This window comes from Phaethon lepturus, unplaced genomic scaffold (assembly GCF_000687285.1).
Source record: "Phaethon lepturus isolate BGI_N335 unplaced genomic scaffold, ASM68728v1 scaffold5799, whole genome shotgun sequence".
NCBI lineage: Eukaryota > Metazoa > Chordata > Aves > Phaethontiformes > Phaethontidae > Phaethon > Phaethon lepturus.
The window spans coordinates 4,087-27,249 of record NW_010564061.1 but is presented as its reverse complement, the minus strand read 5'-3'; the positions used below and the strand labels follow the sequence as shown (position 1 = coordinate 27,249).

The 23,163-nt window shown below is 36.2% G+C and overlaps 1 protein-coding gene across 1 annotated transcript; it reads left to right on the top strand.

Annotated features, from left to right (window-relative positions):
• Nucleotides 1–175: 175 nt before the first annotated feature.
• Nucleotides 176–18,088, top strand: DCAF17 (DDB1 and CUL4 associated factor 17). Its single transcript, XM_010294738.1, has 14 exons — nt 176–340; nt 1,650–1,753; nt 3,117–3,207; nt 4,156–4,295; nt 5,072–5,150; nt 5,329–5,418; nt 7,541–7,648; nt 8,178–8,283; nt 11,854–11,996; nt 13,419–13,528; nt 13,934–14,021; nt 15,554–15,637; nt 16,568–16,723; nt 17,508–18,088. Exons 1-14 carry the CDS (start codon nt 176–178, stop codon nt 17,694–17,696), a joined length of 1,653 nt encoding a protein of 550 aa, XP_010293040.1. The 3' UTR covers nt 17,697–18,088.
• The last annotated feature ends 5,075 nt before the right edge of the window (nt 18,089–23,163 follow it).

Below are 23,163 nucleotides of genomic sequence, written 5' to 3'. Positions count from 1 at the left end.
GGTTTGCGTCTCTCGGGAGTCGGAGAGCGAAGGGCCGCTCGGGCGTTTTCCCGCTTCGCCTCTGGCGAGGAGTGAGAGGAATCCGGTGTGGGCTCGGGCCCTCTAGGGCTGCTCGCCCCGCCAAGAGCGAGCCAGAAGCGGGGAAGAGAAGGCGAGCCCGCTCCGAGACGCAGCAATGTGTCCGCAGGCAGCCGCCGGCGGGAGGAGGGCCGCCTCCCGGGCGCCCGGGGCTCACAACGTCTGCTGCGTCCTCACCCGCAGGGCCCACGGCTTTTATGCCAGAGATGCTGGTGTCGCCCACAGGAAAAACCTGAGACTCCTCAGAAAGATAATGTGTCAGGTAATAGCGGTGCTTCTGGCGCTGGCTGAACTCCTGCGTCTGCTGACTTTCAGCCGGGGTGGTCTGAGCGTCAGTCCTCAGCCCAGGTGTTTGAGACGTCCCTGGTCACGCCCATTAACAACTTTGGGGAGAAAAAAGCTGCAATTTTGCCGAAGAGAGTTAGGAATGGTTAAATTTATCTCATGAGGCTCAGACCTAGAAATGTAGAGGGGACTATGCCGTGGAAAAACTGCAGAAGCACTTATAAATCTAATAATCGTCTTAGAAATAACTTTATAATCTTAGAAATAACAAAATGAGATTTTGTATCACTTATTTCTTCCCCTAAGATGACTTAATATTTAATACCAATATTCACGTCATCGTGTTATAGGGAGCATCAGTGTTAAATTTGAATTGAGTTCTCTCAACAAAGTAAGCTAATCAGCAGAGGTCTTCAGGTAAACATACCCCTAATGTGTCAGTGAAATTTACGTTACAGAAAAACTAGGAATTAAACCAATTGCAGGCTAAATTGAACTTGATTTTTTTCAATCAAAACGATTACTGTTCCCATGCAGTAGTTGATAGAAATGTATTTAAAGTGAGTATGTGGAAGTGAATTGGCAATTATGTTGTATTGAAAATATATTTATTGGAAGTCAGCTAAACTGTCCACTTATTTAACTAGATCAATGGGCATGCAAGGTTTATTGAAATAAAAATTAGTACCTCTGACTTAAGTACTTTTTTTGTTTGTAAGGCTGGAACCTTTGTTAATAGTATAGAGCCCCTGATACCTCTAATGCACCCAAGAAAAGTTATGTGAGCAGTTTATCCCATTAACATTTCAGGCACTCTTTGCAAAGAACTGTAAACACGTTTTTCTACCTTTCACACAAAACATCAAGAGCAGAATGGAGTCAGATGTTTGGTAAATTCAATTAATTACATATAAGAGAGTTATGTGCATATTTATACTCGGGGGAGTTTTGTCCTTGATTTTAAAAGCTGCCATTAAAGTTTAGTCGCCAGTTTTAATTTTAATGTAGACAAGTTAATGACAAAATATTAATTACCCATGCTTTCTATAATAGCTAATAAAAAATCTTTTAATTTGGTTTTAAAAAAAGATAAAATTTCCCTGAAAAAGGTCTTTTAATTTGGTTTAAAAAAACAAATAAGATTTCATTTTCTGTATTCAACAGCAAAGGTTCAATTAAAGTATGTTATTAAGCTGCAGGAGCCAAATAAAATACTTTCCAAAATATTTTCGAAAAGCAAGGTTTGTTACAAAAGCCATCACTGTTACAACCACTGTCTGTTTCAGGAAAGTACTAAATTCAGGAACGTTTGGACAACTCATTCTGCATCACTTATTGCGTATGAAAGAGGAAGAATTTACTTAGACAATTACCAGTGCTGTATTAGCAGGTAATAAACTTACAAGTTTCCCTGCCTTACAGTTTTAACACTGTGATTCTGTTTCAGACATGTCACTAACTGTACTCATCCAAATAGCCCCTGTGAATTGAGTGGAATTTACTTATGAACAAAAAAGAACAAGGTGCATAAATCTTTGTTAAATTATACTCACATGCTGTTGTGTCTTAATGTGACACCTGCTTTGGTGAAAGAAAGTCTGATCTTACTGGTGGTGTGTATCTTCAGCTTTCAGAACACTTTAATAGGAGTGGAAGATTATCACCATTTCATAATTTTGCATTAAAAAGCCAAATAAACAGTAGTTCTTTGTGATCTGGTAACTAGCAGTGTGCTAAATAATGTCACAAAATCAGCCTCTGTAACAAGCTGGGTACTACGTCTATGAATTCTACATTAAAGAAGTAAATTGTTGTTCATGTATAAGTACAGTGTGCAGAGTACTTGCTGGTTTTTGTTAATGTATTTTGCAGATCAGATCTCTGATCTGATGTACTTTCCTGTTCCATGATTAGCTGTAGAGGCAGAGCTTAGGAGGCAGCACAGGGCAGGGTAGAGGACGGGAAGTCCTGCATACACCAGTCCGTGTCCTTGCCTATCCCTCTTGTAAGGGAAGTAGCAGGGGCTTGGAGAACTGTGTTGCTGAGTAGGTTGTGGCCCGAACTGTTTTGAGACAGTGTCATATGGTACATAAAAGACAAATTACTCTGCCTGTGTAAACCACTGAGAGTTAATTAAATTAATCTATCATTTACAGCAGAGATCTAAATCTACTTAGCCGTGTTTTATTCCTACATTGTCTGAATGCTTTCCAGTACTGGGTTAATCTGTCTAACATATTTCAGGTTTATCTTTGTCTCATCCTCTCCCTGAGGGGAAAACTGTGCAAAGTATGAAGCTTTTATTCTGGTAGTAAGGTTTTTTAAAAAAATACTTGTACGTGATGCCACGCCTTTATATTATGAAAGGCAATACTAGAAGAACTTGAGGGGAAGGTTCCAGGATGATCGTTAATTTCTGGAATATGCTTTCTTTTTAATGTATATCACTAAAGTAAGAATGTTACTATTAAGTTTGTTATTTTTAAAAAGAAAACAAAAAAACTCACCAAAAATCACAACACCAAACCACAAAATATAGAGGTTAGCTTTTAAATACAACATTATACTAACTGTTGTTTATTAGGCCTTATTTTGAGAGCAATTTCAGGTTATATTTACAAAGTAAAAATAAGATGTTTAGATTTCCTGACCTGCCTAAAGAGAAGGCAGGTTTTATACAACAGTATGAAATGATTTGTTCATAGAAATTAGTTTATAAAGTAGACTAATGATTATTAATCATTTTCCTCCAGCATTGCACAAGAGCCAAGAATACTTTATCAAAAGCCAAAGTGTTCTAAGTCAGAAAAAATAGAAGATGCTTTATTATTGGAATGCCCACTGGTAAGATTACTTTTTACTAGAGCATTATGCAAAAAAAACCCAAATTAGTATCTTTCGGTGAAACATACTTAGAATAGAGCATTCTTTCCCTGCAAACTATTTTCTCAGTGTTTTTATGGAGTTAGGTCATTTAGGATTTGCAACGTGCTTATTTATTTTGACTGAATGTGTAGAGGTATATTTCTCTGAATTTCTCAATAGCACATTCATATGCTTTTTTGTGAGCTTTTATCGAAGATTTTAAAAACAGTGCCTTTATGCTTATGCAGCTAACTTTAATTCCTTACAACATAAATTCGGTTTAATTTTTTCTTTATTTTTTAATTAGCAAGGGCAGTAGGTGGGAGTTTTATTTTTTACCAGATCTGTTGACATAAAAGAAAAAGCAGATAAACTGAAGACCCACTGAAGCAACTCTGCCCGAAAATTGTTCTGCTCTTTCTAGCTAATAGATTATATGATTTCCTTCCACCTTGAGGAGTTTTTCTCTCATCCAGTGTCCACAGAGCTTAAGAATATTAGCCCCATCCTTGAGGTGACTAAAAAAAAGCAGCGTGAATACCATGCTTAGCAGTTGCTGTTGAGTTACCACTGAATGTCTTATTCTGCAATATTTAAACTATTGTCTCTTCAAGACTGGTATCAATTAGATTGATAAGCAGTTATACTTCATTTTTGCAAGGCAGAGAAGTTTTAAAAGGTGTCTTTTCTGGAAAAGGTAACTGTCTTGCCAAAAGCGTGACAACAGATTATTTATGTGATAGTCAGATGACTATTTGGTGCAGATGTGAGCTTAGAGATGTTAAGGCAGGCAGCTTTCCACCTTTAGTTTTTCAGGAACATGCATTAACTTTTGTTTTCTTGTTAAAATGTGTCAAAAAAGACTGTGTCAAAATGTTATGTATCCTCCTGGTACAAACATTTTTATAATAACCTCTTGTTATGTAGGGGAAAATGCTGCCAAGTCCTTCAGACTATAAATCTTCCCTGATAGTTTTGACAGTGCAGAACTGGCTTCTACGTCTCTCTGCTGATAGTGGAGAAATACTGGAAAAAATATACCTTGCCGGATCCTGTTGCAAATTCAGGTATTAAACAGTGACTGGGCTTTGTAGAATTAACAGTCATTATTACTGTACTGGAGAAAGGGAATCATGTTTATTTTAGTACTATCCTACGGTCGACTTCAGGTTTGTTAGTCTAGCACATTACCTGTAATACTGTTCCTGCATGCTGTTTTCTGTAGAAGAATTTCAGCAGCTTAAGTATTACGGTCTCAAATTTGGTATCAAGTTCCATGAAAGCCACAAAAACTAGGCTACTATTGCCTTTTCTCTGACAATTTTACAGCCTTTAATATTGCAATAGCAACATAGCAGGAGAGGACCTTTAAAAGCTGTAAAACAAACTTCATAAAACATAAGAAAAATGCATTTAAAGTTTAAACAATTTTTAACTTGCAAGCATTCTTCTCCGTAGGGTAGCCATTTTGTTCTTTAAAAGCAGAGCAGTTGCTGCTTCTGGTAAACTGCATCTTTTTTTTAGTTCTGAGGTGAAATTATTTCCTTTCAGATAAAGGATAAGAAAACAGTGATTTGTGAAGGGAAGGAGAAAAATTAAGATAGTGAATGTTCATACTTTCAGAATTTTCTCACAATCCTGCATGAAATAAGCCTAGTTCCATGGGTTTTGCATTATTGCAAACAGCAAACATCTCGAGCACCTCTCCTGAATCAGATACTGAACAGTTTGCCTGGACACAGGGATCTGCCTAGTTATAGTAGATTATATTTCATGTGAAATAAGGTATTTATTATTAAATTATTTTTAAGTTATTAAGATAGGCCTTTCTTGTCACAAATAGGTATCTGAGCTGGGATACTCCTCAAGAGGTTATGGTTGTCAAGTCAGCCCAGAATAAGCTCCCTGCAGCAGCACGGCAGGTAAGTTTGCTGAAAAACTCTGTCATTCTTAAGTTTTTTTACAAAATTGATGAAAATGTTTACAAGGACAGAGATGGAGACATTATGCTTTGTTATTATGGTAGAAGATGAAGGTGTCCTACCGTTAATAAATGCCTCAAGTATAGTGACTATATTCAGTATTGTTGTTCCTTCCCAGGCAGGTATCCAACAGTCTGTATTGTTCTATCTTGCTGTATTCCAAGTTTTGCCTCTTTCATTTATTGGAATGCTAGAAATAAACAAAAAGGTAAGTTAATTCCTCTATTAATCATGATTTGTACTGTAGTTGTATGAGAGGCATAGTTTAGGTGATTGTCCCAGAATTTCAGAAGCCATACTTGTAAATGCATAGTGCCCTGAAACATTAATTGGTAGTAATGTTCTTCTTTGTGTGATAAGGGCACTGCAGGGTCAGGGGAAATTCTTAATTCGAATGACCAGAAGAGAAAATACAAATGCATTCTGCTGTTGAGTTACTCTTTGACATGTAGTCAAGTCTTAGTCTTTAGTCTTACAGCAATCATAAGAATTAGGGAGTCATAAAGTGCTTGTAGACTTCTTTTCACCTCTTTAAGATGTGCCTCTTACCCACTCCTCGTTTATGAATTCTATATGCAGTTAAAAATGTCTCAAACTTGCACTATCATTGATATTGAACAGCAAAATGTAAATATGTGTCTTGTTTTATCAGTCAAGACCAAACAACCTTTCTGAGGTCAGTTTGTGACCTGTAATAGTGTCTATATTAGGAAACCTCAAGCCAGATGGGAAGTTTTACTTTCTGGTGAGAAAACATGTCTAGTTTAAGTCAAGAGAGCTCTAGATACAACTTATAAATGGAACAGTACAAACATACAAACTCTGTCTTCAAAGTTCTGTGAGCTACAATCTCATTTGGGGTCCAGAGCTATTAGTGGGTTTTAGCTGGTGCTGGGTTGGGTTGAGGCTGTAAATTGGGATTGGGCTGGCAAGTGAAGGAGTGGGTTTAAACATTTTTCATTTGGGCCCATGAAAGTTTAGGTGCACTGTGTATTGTTCTGTTCAAAATTAGTATTTAGGACTGGAAAAAAACATTACCAGTATCAAAGGTAGTGTCAGTCTGGTTAGCAATGGCATGCCAGATTCATCATGGTAGGCGAAACATCTAAAAGAGTACTTCTTCAGTTGGGCCTGAACTGAGTACTCATCAGAGTAATTGTTACAGCTAGGAATAATGTCAGGGCAGAATTTGGGATTTGAGAATACACCCAGCAGAAGAAGAAACTAGTGAATGCAATGCTAAGCCTGACAGATCAGTGGAATGTCACTGTTAGATTAGAGTTAGGATTAGGTTACTGTTCAAGACTGCAGAGTGCATGTAATGCATCAGCTTTTCTGAGATGGTACACCACAATAAATTCTGGGTTCAGACTAGCTAAAGTCTGAAGGGTTGGAAGGCTATTAGAGTTTGTGTCTGGAAGATGCTGGGAACCTTTATATTTTCTCAATACAACAAATGTACTGAGAAAGAGCCATAAGACTAGATAAAAGGCAAGGTCTCAGGAGTGAAAGTATCTTTTGGGAACAAACTGATCACAGGATCATTGATAGTGTTAAGATTTAGTACTATTACAGCTTTTGGGTTTCTTTTTTTTTATTATTATTTTAAGCCTGATTTAACTTCGTTTTAATTGCTTTTTCATAGTGATTCAGATTAAAGAAATGAAAACTCTACATTTCCAAGCATCTCTAGTAAAAAAAATTACAAACTTCACGTGCTGTTATTCGTTAAATACTAGAATTAGTTTGTTGGGTTTTTCTTAGTGGAGATGTGTTAAGCAGTGGCGCAAATGAATACTGCATAATTATTAAAAGGGTAAGTCAGCTTCTCATGTATGTGTCTAATTTGGATTCAGAGATGATCCTGTACTCTGTGACAGCCGAATAATGTAGTTTTAGTACAGCTGTACACAGTCATAGAGCCATGATTAGACTAGTATTTTACCCTGGCAATGAAGAAAGAACAGAAGATCTGGAATCAGTACTTTTAGATTGAGTTGTTGCTTTGCTAACATTCCTGTGGGATGCTGGGCGATATCTATTCATGTATGATAATAACTGGGTAACATGATATGAAGATGCACTGAGAATTGATTAGAGAATGAATCTGCTTGCAGAATATGACTAATCTAACCTCAGGTGTTACTGTACTGCAAAGCATAGAACAGATGAGTTACAGAAAACTTCATGAACTGAAACACTGATCATAGGGTTTGGTAAGAATAAAAAATAAAAGCGATTGCAAAATTAAGGACATAATGTCAGTATTTTGCATTGTTTCTCAATTATTTCTTCCCTAATAGAATATTTTTCTTTTCCTTTTTTCACAGATATTTGGTAATAGTGTGACAGATGTTGCTGTTTCTAATGGAATCCTGATTGTAATGTATAGCGTGGGTCTGGTCAGGCTCTATAACTTCCAGGCCATCTCAGAACAGGTAATGAAATATGAAATTTTTCATACAATCCATGCTATTTTCAGGCAACAAATCATAAATATTCATGTAACGCCATATAGGTACCTGGGGAATGTGTCAAAGGATAGAGTTCTTGCCTAAATCTGTTTACCATTGGAAGATACAAATGAGTGCACTATCAGAAAATTCTACCCATGACCAGTTACAGGTGGCAAAACATAAGAGATCCAGGGTCAGGCAGGCACTTCAGCAGGTACAGAGAGGAGCTATGTAAATGCTAGACCAGTGTGTGCTCTTCTTTACACACCTAGTCTGTAGTTATAGAGTGTTAATGCTAAAAACTGATAGGCGTGGAAGATAGGTTGATCTGAAACAGAACTGCAGTGAGACTTTTGAGTTTATATTCTTCCAATCAAAAATCAAACGTTAATCAAAAATGAGACTTCAAGCAGTATCTAACAAGGTAAAGAATGCAGTAGCAACAGAGCAGTAAAACTAAACAGAAGGTAAGTATCCATCAATAATGCTAAATTGTTCTGTGTTATTTTAGTTCATGGAACAGCCATTTGATTTGGGACATGAATTCAACTGGAATGGTCAAGTGGGAGTTGTAGGAAAGTATCCATTTGGTCTTCCATGTAACATTAAAATAACAGGTATTTATGATCTTTGTATTATCTTGTCTGGTGGCTTTTAAAGATTAATTATGACTTATTTCACACCAAGAAAAAACATTAAGGTCACTGTATTCGTATTGTGCTGTGTTTCTGTGTTTGCAGTATAGTAAAAATATGCTTTGCTTTACTTCTAATTACAGGAATTAATTACATAGGACTTACCTAGAAAACTAGTACAGCAACTAAGCTATTTGAAAAACTTCATAAACAATGCATGAAGTGGAAACCCCTTCCTTATTTCTGAGACACAACCGCTTTGAGGAAGGGCTAGGACAGCTGTTAGTAACACCCAGAAACAGTATACAGTATGTAAGCAAAAGATGTGACAATGTTTAATCTAACGTGCAGAGGGAATTCAAGAAGGCTGAATACAATTTGTCCAAGTTCCATTTTGATAATACTAAGTTGTCAGAAATGTGCCAGTTTCAATAAAATTAATTCCTGAGGAGAGAACAAATTATCTATTAAAAACAATTCTTATGCCTCAAATCATTAGCTTATGAACGTTCTGCTTTTTGTAAAGACTTTAATTTCTCTGAAACCAAATGATCATTTCTGTTGCTGCATTTGAGATTAGAATTTGGTGCTAAGAATCCTAATGAATGACCAAAGCCTGAGACTGTCTTTGAAACTTTTTTTATTTTAAAAATACATTCTCACAAGTTCACACCTGAGGCACTTAAAAAAAAAAAAAAAAAAAAAAAAAAACCACAAACTTGTTTTCACCAATATCAAATAATGCGTGCTTTTGTTTCTTTAATTTTGAATGTTTCTGTATAAAATGGTTTTTGCAAGTGACTGTCCACATAAAAAATGCTTTTGATCTTTATGTTTGCAAACAGTGTCAGACAGTAACAGGCAAACCAAACCAGATTTACATAAACCTGAGGAAATACAGAAAGATAAAATACAGCGTTACATAGTGAAGGCTTTCAGTTATAATGCAGTGTTTTATCAAAACAAAATGATAGGCTGCTATAATTGGTGTCTCAGGTTCTGCAAAGGGAAATTTCTCCTGATTTTCCTCTCTGTCTTAGTCTTCAAAACCACAATTTAATGTTAGGGGCCCTGTGGAAAACATGCTGTCGGACCTTTAATAGGAAGCCTATACCAGATTTTTGTCATGTCTTATAGATCATTGTAGTTTTTAGTTTTGAGATTTAAAACCAGTGTACTGGAGAAAACATTTTTGATCTTGAATCATATTCAAGAATTTGTGGTTAGGAAGTTTTGAACTCAGAGCAGACATGGCTGCTTTTTACAGATAGTTGCATTCCTGTGGTTTTTGAGCTGTTTTCTTTTAAGAATGAGATGGCTGACAGACTGTTTAATCTAATATAACGCTTCAGTGAGCGAGATTTTAACAGTTTCAGAGTTTAAGCTTGTATTTACTGTAATATAACTGTGTAATTTTCCTGCTTATTTAGTCCGAGCCTCCCTACAGAAGTTGCCTGAAGGGATGGTAGTTATTACGGTGTTGTTTTTATGGTGTGTTAGATACCCAAGAGGAAGTGTATAGAGGTCAAAACGTATAGGCTACCATGTACCTACCATGTCATTTACAGCTATTGACTGGTATGGAATTTGATTTTGGTCACAGTGGAAGGAATGGAAAGGTACCTATAAATCTTCATTTTGTCTCTTTCTAAAAGGTCCAGAACTTAAAACCGTAGTTTGATTTATTATTAGAGGATACAGTAATTTCATTAAAAAATAGAGAGGAAGATACTTTGCTGAGATTTTATTTTTACATTTAGAACAAATAGTTGTTAGTGCTGCCAGAAACAACTTTATGGCTTTATGTTTAGATGAGGCTGGAGAGTTTTAAGGAAGTGAACAAAGAAGCTTAACTGGAGATTGAAAACAGGCAACACCAGGGAAGGGACTTCCAAACAATAAGAACAGGAGGTGTTGAGCAACAAAGCAAGTGACACAGCAGGAAAGAGGGAGTTGAGGCAGCAGAGTCACGTTATCACGGTGGTTTAGGTGGCTATGATCTTGTAAATCTCTGCCAAATGAACATAAAAAGAAAGGCATATTTTATCAGCAGCCTGTACTGCTTAGGATTGATATATTATTGAAAAGCATTTAAATCTATCATTTAGTCCATCTACCAGAATTTCTGAGGGGCCTTGCTATATATGCTTTCTTTAAAAAGAGAAAGTCAATACATTTTCTTGACTCATTTTTCATTTTCTGACATCTTAATATCAGTAGGTCCTTTGCTTATGCCTTCATCTTCAACATTCTCTACATTTTCAGTAGATGCCTTGGCTTTTTTATATATATATATATATTTTATATAGACTTTGTTATACTTTGCACAGAATCTCCCATTTCCTATGTGTTAGTCCAAAAGACAACTAGAAGACAGCCACTTTCCAGCTTAGGAAAGACTTCATCTCCATGGGCAGTGAACTAATGCCTTTCAATCTAAATGGCTAAGTTGTTGGAAACATGAATGAAGGTAAAAGAGAGAAGCACTCTGTAAACATGATTTCTGATGTCATATGACATCTTAGCACCATTGGCTATGATCTGGATAATTACCTAGAGTAAGCAGGACAAGAACAAGTCAGAATTTGGGTAGGACCTTTGGGACACAAAAGTCCAGATAAGAACCTTGTTCTTCTCACAGTAATTCAGGTTGGGTTTTTATATTCTGCCTGTTTAATTGCTCCTTGTAATTGCAGATTTTCTCCATGTTTTGTCTTCTTTTTTCCCCAGCACTTCTCTGTACTGTTAGAAAGAGCTGAACTTCAGTCTAAAATTGATTCAGTTATAGCAGCTGTAGAAATTGCTTTTATTTATCTAGTTGGTAGAAGTTGTAAAGCTCCATGCAGTCCATTTCATTCAAAGATGCTTCTCTTATTTAGTATACAGAAGACTTGTAAGAATGGCCTGTTACATCTGTATAACTTATCCCAACTGAACTGAAGAGAAAACTAAATATCTTTTTCCATTAATTAAAAAAATTCCTACATTTTTATTGATTTTTATGAACTCAGCTACAGATTACATTCATTGTGGTCCACACTATTTTGTTGTATGATGCAAAAGGAGAAGGAGTATTCAGATTCAGGTAACCTTCTGCATTTAATTCTGTTGAGATTGCTCCTGTTAGTCTGTTTCCAGCTATTTATCACTATTTTTCCCAAGAGAATAGTGACCGTTTTGATATGGTCTTTGATCTGGTCGTGTGTATGTCCTCTCTCATTCAGATGAGCTGGATTAATTTTAATTGTATGCTACATCTTTGCTTATCTAGCTCATTTGGAATGAAATAAGTCAAAGGTGTCAGAAGAGCAGTTCAGCAGAATATCTGAGAAGGCAGTAACCTTCCACAGGGAACTGCAGATGTGTGCCTGGATTAGCATCCTGGTGAGATGGCATAGCTGGTGCTAGAAAAAAGATCACAGGCAATGTATTTCCTCCAGTCTTCAAAAGTTCTGAAGAATTAATAGCTTTATTGGAATGTAGAGTTGTAAGGATCAATGGAATTATGATTGTTCTGCTACTAACGGTGTTAACATTACCGAATATTTGCAGATATCCCACCTTTGCTATTTGAAGCATCTTCTCTGGAGAATGCGTTTCAAGTTGGAGGTTACCCTTGGCATTATATCGTCACACCTAACAAGAAAAAACATAAAGGAGTCTTCCATATTTGTTCTCTGAAAGACAATGCTTTGGTAATATATTCAGATAGCAGCTTCTCTGAAATGAATGTGTATCATGTTTGTCTTTATCTCTTCTTCTGAGTAGTCCTCAATGTAACAATACCAGTTTTCCAGTGTGGTGCTCTCACAGGGATCACCACACAGTGTTACATCTGCTATCCAGTGGAGTCACGTGTAAAATGTTTTCTTCGGAATTAATACTGCTTCTGATATTTCCTTCGTTCCAATACAATTGTTGTGCTGTCAGTGCTACAAAGGACTGTATTCTTGGCTTAAAAGTTAAGGCTCAAGCAGAATCTCATTACCCGATTCCTTGCATGGTTACATCTTAATGAACTTCTGACTAGTCAGCCTACCAAATGACATGACTAAAGAAACTTTAGGTTTTATGAAATTGCAGAGTAAGTTTCCTTAATGTTTGTAGTTCATCCCTGATTTGTACCTTCTCTCTCTCTCCCTAGAAAGATTTTATTACTCACTTGAATCCCTCTCCCTAGAAAGATTTTATTACTCAGTTTAATCAAGCATTCCTGATTGTTTTTGTTTATGTACTATTCATCATGTATTCTGTTGTGTGACCTTTCCATCTTAGCTTTTATTTTGGATCTGTATTTGACTTTAAGATACTTCTGTAATACAAGCAGCTTCTAGGCCTGTTAGTTCAGGGTTCTTCACTAAAAATCTTCCAATCTCTAAATGTCCTCATCTCTTTTACTAGCCTGATCAAATCAGTGATTCCCCTCCTATGTCTTATTTTCAACACAGATCTTTCACAACCATAGCTGAAGACCAATTTTGATTCAAAGGGACTTGTACAATCCTTTCTCACCTAGTTTTTTCTATGTGGATTCATACATTTGAAAATCTGAATGATCAGGTCAGCTAAATTTAACAACAAAAAGCCAGTGCCAAAATCCCAAGATTTTGACCAGCTGAAATCATAAGTTATGCCAGGCTTACACGCTCCACAAATACTTGCACAAAAAGCAGCTGAGCTTGAGGTTTGAAGCTCAAGTCAAACTTTGTGCTAATGCTCTTCTCATGTCTTGACACATCTCATGTCTTTGACACTCAAATTGTTGCAATTGTTGAAGTGTTTGCAGAGCGTAGGCTAAATCTTCATTTTGCTTAGTTTCAGGAGAGGTAGGACCATGTATAGCTGTGATAGAAGGTCATTGCTTATTGCATATTTAAAAAGTAGAAACTGTTCCATGGAATATCTTGAGAATTTGAACTGAGTCGTCATTATTATTATTGTTGTTGTTGTTATTATTATTGTTATTATTATTCCACTGTTGTCCTTTCTGGTCATGATTAGGAGCAGTACTTAAAAACCTTCAGAGGTATGTGGAGAGGAGATCAGTATTTCCTCTTTAATTAGATCTGTAAGACTTTCAAAATACTGATATTCTAAGCTTTCCCTTCCTTCTTCAGGCAAAAAATGGAATACAGGATATGAAATGCTGTTCGCTGGAACCTGACTGGATATATTTCCATCCAGATATGTCAGGCAGAATAATCCACGTGGGACCAAATTTGATAAAGTATGAGCCTTTTTTTCTCAAATCTTGTTTTCATTAGAGGAAAATTTGCGTAACTGCATAAATTCAGTAGCTTGACAATTTGCAGGCCAAAGCACTCATCAAGCCCTAGAAACTGTAAAATTTATTAATTTGTCAGAATCAGAAGTTCTGGTAGAAACATCTGCAGATTTCTACATGTTGAATGTGGGCACTGGCAGGCAACACTAGATTTTGATATGAAAAATGTTCAAGGACTACTGTGTTAAAATTTCACTGATAAACATAAATTACAAAAATAATTTATTACCAGTTCAGTTATTTTTGATGTTTTAATATACCTGATTTTTTAAAATTATCAATATAGAAGTGCTGTAGTAGGTAGATTAGAATATATGACTTATTTTGTAATTTCTGTTTCTTTTGCAGAGTCTTGAAGTTTAAGGAAGTTAAAAATAACACAGATCAAATGGAGATTGCAGAAGATTTTACAATTGTGGCCAACAGAGAAAACTGTGTGAGTTTAGAGATCACAATGTATGATTTTGAGCAATACACAGGGGTTTTGCACATGTTGAAGGACATTCCATGTCTTCACTGGACTTCAAGCTGTATGAAAAAAATTTGAAAATAGTAACACTTTCAGGATAGCTTTCTGAAACCTCCAGTCTTTTCTTTAGTTTTCAGCATTCTTTATGGTGTGCAGTCTAACCATGTATCACTCATATAAAACATACTGAAAAGATGGTCACAGATTTCGTTCAAAAGAAGGTGCCACCAAGTGATAATTATGTGCATCTCTGGTGCTCAGGCAAGTTGATCATACAAATGCTAGAAATGTTTCAAGTCTCTCATAACTTAGGGGTAAATCTTCATAAGACAAAAAAGACAGTACGTTGTTTCCAAAAGTCTGCCTCTTTTCCTGGCCATGCATATCCGTCACTCCCTTGTGAGTGGTTTGGCATTCATGTAACCCTTGGTGAGCCAAATCAGTGCACTAAAACAATAGGATAATAACCCAGGAGAAAAGGTGAGTATGTTTCTGCCTGCTTGGTGAGCTGAACTGGAGCTGGAACAGAACAGAACTGAATCATCAGTGGGTCAGAAGAGTGCAGAAAGGTAGAACCAACTGGCGAGGGGATAATCTAAACCTCCTGGTAGAAATGAGCTGTTAAATCACCTGGTTGTTTCATGAAGTCTTTTGTGACAGAAAATCACAAAGACAATCTAAATGTCAAAAAGGTTAAAGAGCACACTCGTGAAGAAAGTTTTTTGGCAGTGCCTGGAACTTTCATTTTGCTTCAGCAAAGTTATGTGTTAGATAAAAGCAAGTTTTTATATTTTATGAGTCCTGTAAAGTCCCTGGAAATCAGTGATACTAATTTTGAAGCTTCTGCAGAAGAAAAGTTCGTGTATTAAAAATCTACGCTAACTCAGGAATAGAACTTCCATTGAATTCAGAAAGGATAAGCTTTGTCATAAAATGACTTGCCACACATTTTTTTAGGGTTTGTTTAGATAAATTCTGTTGCAATAGGAGCAAAGAAATATGACTTCTGATCCTGTCTGTGCCTTTTCCCTTTGATTTCATTACGACACTGATACCCCAGTTTTGAATGTTCCTGGTGTTAATGAAGCCCAGTGGCAGCAGCTATGGTAGTTTAAGATGCTATTTGCCCACAGCTTCTGGAAGTAAGAGTTTAAGAAACAAATTGGTGGTGACTTAGCTGTCTTCTCATTCCAGCATCTTGGCTCCAGTAACTTCTGTCCTGAAAATTATGGTAGCTGAGAACTTTTGCCATCTCTACAGAACTGAGAACCCCTGAATACAAGTAAACATCAATAATAACTAAAACCACCGAGTTTATGAGCCCTCATAAAGAAGAGATAGCAGCAGTAGGGCCATGGATAGCTAATGAGTAAAACAAGATCCAAGAGATTAAAACAAGGTCAGAAAGCAAAAGACATGAAATAGATACATTGTCAAATAGACAGGAAGAAACTAAAATGCTCTGAAGTTTAGAGCCACTTTTTTCTTTTTCTCCAAAGGTGAATGATACTGTTATTGTAACAGCTTCTGGTCGAGTGGTGAAAAAGCGTTTTAACTTGCTGGATGATGACCCAGAACAAGAGGTAATTGATGTACTGAGTAAGAGCAGTTCATGGACTTTTTAAGATGTTTAGCTAGCCAGAAGTCATTCTTGTTTCAAGTGCAGTGGCTGTAATCATTAGCTCTGTTAATCTTTGAGTTCTTTATTCCTATTCTGTGGCTGTCTTCCTCTTCTTAACTTCTGATTACTTCATTTCCCCGCTTTGATTTTACTGTGGTAAAAATACAGGACAGTCCAATATAACCCTTAAGGTCTACAGTTAATTTCTATCCACTTTTTTTAAAAACATAATAAAAATTAGAGTCTGTGCACTTTTTTTTTTTTTTTGCTGTTACACTTTATTTGGGATTCCATTAGATATTTTTCCATTATGGAAGACTGGGTTGAATTTAAAGAGTATGTTACCAGGCTCATGACAGTGAGATAGGCAGTTCACATTCTTCACCTTTTGGCCTCAGTTCTTCACTGTCACATGCTCTGTTGAGCAAGAGAGAGCTCTGAACAGAATATACCTGGTGTTCACGTGAATGGAATTACCCTAATATGCCTACCTCCTCAAAAACAGTAATGGTTTTAAGCGATACTGTCTCTAACATGTCTGCTTCAAGAGAGGACATGGAGTTTAAATATGTTTCTTCTGACACTTTCAAAGTATTTTTTTCTATTTCCTGTATGGTATATATAAAATGCATCTACTTGCACATTAGGATTGTTCAGAACATCACTTTGTTCTCTCCCATCTTAAGGAATTTTGCTGAAACACATCAGACAGCATGTGTTGAGAAAGATGCCTGTAGATATCAGGCTGGCAAAGTTTTCTTTATCAGACCAGAAGACGTAAGAACTACAATTTTTCCAATTCTGCTTTCACCTGAAAGAGAGCTATGCAATTTAGGTAAAGTGGAATGTGAGTTTGTTTGTTTTTTAAACTTGAGGTTTTGTTTTTCCAAAGACATTCAAAATTGTGGACTATGAAGATGAATTGGATTTGTTATCCACTGTGGCAGTTACTCAAATAGGAGCTGATGGAAGAGCTCACCTTGACTTTCATTGTAATGAACATGGGATCCTAATTAAGAGTATTCCATTACTGGAGTCCTGGGATGTGGTGAGGAGAATTCCTGTCTTTTGTTTACACTAACACTTCCCCATACCTGTTTACCTACCATTTTTGTTCAGATTTGAAGCAGATCTATAAATAGTGTTTCCAAGTGCTATGGATGAGATTTGTACAAAATAATAATCGTAACTCAAAAATTTTAAGTATTCCATCAGACAGTAGTTTGCTTATCTGAAAATCTCCATTATTTGAAATTAAGATTTTTTTGTTGTTTTATTAGTTTGGATTTTTGGCTGGGGGAGGGGTTGTCCTTAGGTATTTCTATCAATACCAAGTATTTATCAACTTGAATACTCACCCTCTGGCTAGTTACATCAGCTTAAGTTTACAACTTGTAAATAGTCTCACTAGCTTGACTTGAACTATTCATGCATAGATTTAAGCATGGACCTCACTGTGGGTATATTTGGAGAGATGGAATGGGCTGTTCATACAGTCCATGTTTAGGTGGACATCCAACTTAGATGATGTGAAATAGTCAGCGCCTTTGGCACTTCTTTTATAATTGACTGCATAGGTGTCTTAGGATCTTAAATCAGATGCTCTGAATTGCACTTAGATTCTTAAAATAGGCATGTGGGAAACCTCTCAAAGCTTTAAAATTCTGTGCTTTATCTGGAAGAGCAGTCTGTGTGTATCTACACAAAAGTCTGATCACAAAGGTCACCAATGTTAAGTATTTTTTGTTCCCTAAGGAAAATGGTATGGGTGTTAGCAAGTTGTGGAAATGGAGACTGCAGTCAGAATCTTTTTTTTTTTTTTCTCATTTCAGACTTACAGTCATGAAGTTTACTTTGACAAAGACCTTGTATTACATATAGAACAGAAGCCTAACAGGAGGTTCAGTTGTTACGTTTACCAAATGGTCTGTGATACTGCAAAAGATGATGAATGTTCAAGCCATGAAAAAACAGAAAAAGTGTTTTTTAAAAAAGGAGGGAGAACTTTTGAATATATTTAAGACACAAGCAACTACAGAGACTTCACTTTTGATGTTCTTTAAGGACTTCATACACATGAATTAGTCAACTACTGGTTTTCAGGCAGAGTTTAATCTTTACATTTTGTACTACTACATGAGGTTTTATTTCTTTTTTTCTCTCTGACATTGTACACTTGTCCGTAGCCCATAATGGCTTTTCATGTATTCAGCAGTTCATCATTAATGATAGATGTAGCATTTATTGCTTCTCTTCAGCAATTGGATTGAAATACTGGCCATCAGGGAGAAAGATGTGGACTTAACTGATCATCTACCATCTGCTGCAATCTGTCTTGTGTAGTTTTACCTATGCAACTTTGGTACAGACTGTTAATTAAACAAAGTACGTAAAACTGTATAGGATAAATTGTATATGTAGTATGAAAATGGCAGAGTTACCATTAAACCACTTAGACAAAATCCTTCTGTTTGTTCTGTGTAAGAAATAAATCACGCAGGTTTTCTGGTTGTGGTTTTGGTTTAAAGAAACGTATTAATAAATTATGTATTTTTACTGCTTTTTTAATATATCTTTACTTTTTTATATATATATATATGAAAAATAAATCAATTCTCTGGTTTTCCCTGTTTCAAGGCAGGAGTTGTTCAGTTTGAGCTAAGGCTGCCAGATGCTCAGCCAGATCACTGTGTGCAGCCTGTCTGATGCATGGGAGTTCCATGTGGTATATTCAGATTCTCCAGAATGCAAGCTTTCATTTTAAATTAAAAAACACTCACAGCAACAAAACACAGGCTGTAGGCTTCATGGCAACAAAGAGTGTTTCCAAATGCAAGCCAAAGATGGGCTCAGGAGAGTAGCTTGTGGAGGGTTGACCAACATCCGATTTCTCACTACCACTACCATTATCATGAGTGTGGCAATTCTGAATCCAAATGTTTCTTTTCACTGCAAGCTTTACTGATTAAGTGTGGATCATTCTAGCTGGTGCAACAGTGAAGAGGTCTAGAAGAATTATTAAAACTATCTATTGTGAGTTTTTACAAAAAGTATAATGCAAAAGAAAAAGTGAAATACAATTGTGAAAAGATAAAACAACACAAAAAGGAGATCTAAGAAGGTAATGAAAACAACAGTAAAATAAAGAGCAGCAGCAGCACTTCCACCCCAACTTCAGTAAGTTTTCACTTCTTACCCAGGAAAGAGCACCTGTCCATTACCCTGCTACTATACAAGTAAGATATAGGAGTAAAAACTAATATAAATCTGTATTCTTAGGCAGAAGATACAACTCTTAAGCAGATACTGATATTTATGCTCATTTCTGTTTGACTTATTAAAGCAGCTCCTCCCAGAGCAAGACATTTTAAGCTTCATTCTTTATGAAATAGTGCAAGTACTGGTCATCAGGAGTTTGCTATACTTTCCAGTGACTTATTTTTAAGTTATTGCAGGCCTTTGCAGTGATATTCTGCTAAATCAACAATTGTACATAAGTATCCATTTCTTGAAAAATGCAGCAGTTTGCAATGACCAAAATGCTGCCCAGATTTTAATGAAGATGATTATGGGCTTCATGTAGGAAAGTCTATCACCCTAAATATACAGTGTGTTGCTGCACTACAGATAATGGCAGATGTTCTATCCTGGAAGGTCACACATAGAGATTTTCATTCAGAAGCAGGAGAGATGTTTCTGTTTAATTTAAAACACCTTGAAAGCTATTTAAGAATAGAGAATCCAGAACAACTAGCCCTAAACACCTCTATGAGTATATTCACAACCCTCCTTAGGAATGGGCTTGGACACACCAGAGAAGCAGAATCAGTAAATGCTTATGGGTTGTGCTTTTCAAGCTGTGAACGGTAGTGTTGCCTTCTGTACCTATGCAGAGCCCCAGAAAATTCTAAAAATAAACTTCTATTTGAATGGGAGGAAAAGCCTGACCACAAACCAGTAGTTTTTTACACTGTTGAAAATAACTCTGTATCTGAACCAAACACAAGTACCTGCATGCCTGGTGGCAGCCCACCTAAATCCACAGCTTTTATTTCCAGTTAAATTTTGAAATAAAACCCATCTACCAGAAAAAAGTAGTACTTTACTTCACCAGGATATTTTATATGAAAGCATTTTTGGTAACTGCTGCTGGCAGCACTGTACTATTGTGCACTATCAAATTGATATGAAATTTGAATAAATGCATTAGATCTGACCTGTAGACCTGCAGTTTGATGTCTACTTATGATTATTCTAGAGCACTTATCTTTCTCTTTTTCATAATGTAAATTAGGTACTTGGAAATCTCTTACACAATCTGAATCATTCAGTGTTCTAAAGAATAACAGATTTGTAAAGTTGAGAAATTCTGACGTTACTCACATGGTTTTCATTACAGAGGAAAAAATACTCTGGTGCACATGCCCAGCATAATTATCTCTGCAAGCACTGAAGTGTGACATTAGTACAAGAAAAGAGAAACAAAATTGCTTTGAAAGAAACAGAAGTAACTTCTTCAAATGTAGTTTATTTCTCATTTTTAAATTCAGAAATTAAGATGAATAAAATATAGCACACAAAAATATTCTTCACTTTTCATAGGCAGTAGCTAATTGCTTTATGATCAGGAAACCCATTTACTGATAGTTTTCTGTTCTACAAAAATCGAACTAAGGAACTATTAGTGGGAAATTCTGAGTTCCCTTACTTCCTGTGTATTTCAGGGGGTGCTTACCACTCATGCCGTGCCTTCCAGAATTTGCACATAAAACCTCAAGTAACTAGATTAAATGCAGTCTCAAGTAACTAGACCGAGTACATACTTTAAGATGAAAGCTGAAAAGCTCACGCTTTTATTATTTTCACTAGCACTAGATGCCCAAGGAAAAAAGAATATATGTATACATATATACACATATATAAAAAGATCTAAATATGTATGTGAGCTGTTAACATGAGTAAAGATTCTCAAATGTGTATTTCAAACATAGAATTGAAGGAATCTTAGCCACTTTTGCCAACATCCCAAATTAGGTAACTTAGCCCAAGCTTTCTGCATTTTCAGTGTGCAAAAAGGTTTCTTTATTCTTTTTTTCTGGATATGTGCTGTTACTGTAACAGCACAATTTCTTGCTCATTCTCATTTTATCTTTTATTTTCCTCTTGTTTTTGAGAAAAATACCATTTATATTACTTAACAGTAACTGAAGACTGCCAAAAACTCACCAGCAAGAAACTTTTTTTCCTTATGGAACTGTGACGGCTATCCCACACAACTGAACAGTTAATGAACAAATTAATTTGCTTCCCAGTATTATAAATATTGCTATTAGGAATACCTGCTAGAAAGTACACCCGTATAGGGTGGCATGTAGACTGGGTGTTTTCCTAAAGAACAGTTGTGAGGAACTGCTGTTAGCTGCTTCAAGCAAAGTCTCTGGGCACTCTGCCTGCAAAAGGGAAAACGGTGGTCCAGTAAGTAAAAAAGTCATGAACTAGTGAATTCATGTTGGGTTTCACATAAGGTTGTTTGATACAAGCTTTCTGCTGTTACTAGAATATACAAAACCTAAAGGATAGGAGCAAAAAAAGGGAAGAAGTAGCCAAAATGTAATTTTTTAAGGCTGAACCACAAAAGAATTTATAGAACAGCAACTAAGTTCTTTCATAACTACCAAGTATTGCCACATTCACCAGTACAAAACCTGTAAAGACTGTTTTTTCTGGAAGGTGTGGGAATTGATCTGATATGTATGTAGCAATGCCTCACTAATAATAATTGCATACCATATCTGAATCTTTTCTAAACCTTTTATTCATCTCCATTAACTGGAGAAATTAGTCCCTGCTAAAACAGAGAATTCGGACACTTCCGCAAAAATGTTGCTGTTGAAGAATGGACGAATAGTGAACTAGCCCTATTCATACTTGCCGAAAGTTTCTGTGTATCAACATGAATTCCAAGTGTCTCTCCTGATACAGAGACTGAATAGGTTATAAGTATGAAAAGAAGGAAGCAAGTATTCCAGTATTTAAAGTCAATGTTAGAGATATTTAAGGGAACATCTTTATTTTGCAGCTATCTCACAATCTTAGATTTTCAGAGAAGACCACTTGAAGCTTTCTGGTTGCTAGACTTGGCATTTACATAATATAACTTTAGGATTTATTTCTGCTTTACTGAAGTTACAAAATGATGACCAAAATAACCTTCAGGAGCTCCAAAAGAATATTCTGTCAACATATTCTAATGTTTATCAATTAAATAAATTTAAAGTAGTCAAACTGCTTGCTTTCACAATAAGAGATTAAAATGAACTGAAAAAATAGGGTGGTTTTTTTTAAATATAAGGAACTAGGTATCCTAGCAGACTCAAGAGTTAACAGCGGTACAATTGTTAAGAACTGCTTTGGTTGATATAGCTTAACAACTCATTTAGAAAACTGGGAGTACAAACGTCTTACTCCTGCTTGAATGGGGAAGGAATACTGTGTTCTTAGGAATATTCTATTTTTAGGGAAGAGTAAGTGCACATTCTTCTCAGGAAGAGATAAAGGAAGCATGGAAGGGGAAGCTAAAATTCACTGGAATTACTCTGGAGAGTGGCTCAAGACCTCTGGCTTACTGGAGATGCTGCACGAGAAGCAATGCATGATCCATAGGACTGCAGGCTCACCAGCCAGACCCCAGTAACAGCTGGTTGCCAGAAGCCAAATGGGAAAATTATTCTGTTAACGTTTACTTGGATGCTCCACATTCAGGCTCATACATTGGCAGTTTTCCTCATTATCTTCTGGATCTGCAGTCAGCCTCAACTTTGGGTATGTACATATGTTGCCTGCCTCTAACACACAACTTCCATTTCCATGCTCTGGAGCAGATTTTGGTAACTCCTGACTGTTGACACCACACTCTTCCTATTTTAGCCCTTTATAATGCCACTGCCCGTTCTTTCTACTGACTGGAAGCTGACTTGATTTTATAACTGTCTTATAAACATCTGTTTTGTGGACCAAAGCAGCATACTTCCAGCATTTCTACTTCAACAAAATAACTTTTTTTTTTCCACTTCACCATGACATCTTAATGATCAGCTATCTGGACAAAGAAGGAAAATTGGGGTCCCAGAAGTGTCACGCCTTATCGTTATTTGTATTTGATAAATGTAGGAAGTCCCTACATAGGGACTGTAAAGGAAGGACTGTCTTCTCTTACTAAGACTTGCTCTGAGCATAAAGAGTGCGAATCCTGTCTTTCTCTTGTCATTGAGTACATACTCACTGACAAGGCTACTGAGCAATGGGGAAGAAATTGAGAAAGTGCAAGCCAAATAAAAAGTGAAAGCAGTAAAATTTTATATTCTTACTTTGGTAGTTCCAACTACTGCCCCACAGTTCCACAATTTTCAACTATTGTTACAAAAGACTTTAAATTTTTAGAAAAATATTTTGCAACTCATAGAAGCAAAACATCTATGGATTGAAGCA

Bases quoted from the DNA above. Each gene is read 5' to 3' on its own strand.
- DCAF17 (XM_010294738.1), top strand. From the start codon at position 176: ATGTGTCCGCAGGCAGCCGCCGGCGGGAGGAGGGCCGCCTCCCGGGCG. The intron at 341-1,649 runs GTAATAGCGGTG...TGTCTGTTTCAG, and splicing joins TCAGAAAGATAATGTGTCAG to GAAAGTACTAAATTCAGGAA. The intron at 7,649-8,177 runs GTAATGAAATAT...GTGTTATTTTAG, and splicing joins TCCAGGCCATCTCAGAACAG to TTCATGGAACAGCCATTTGA.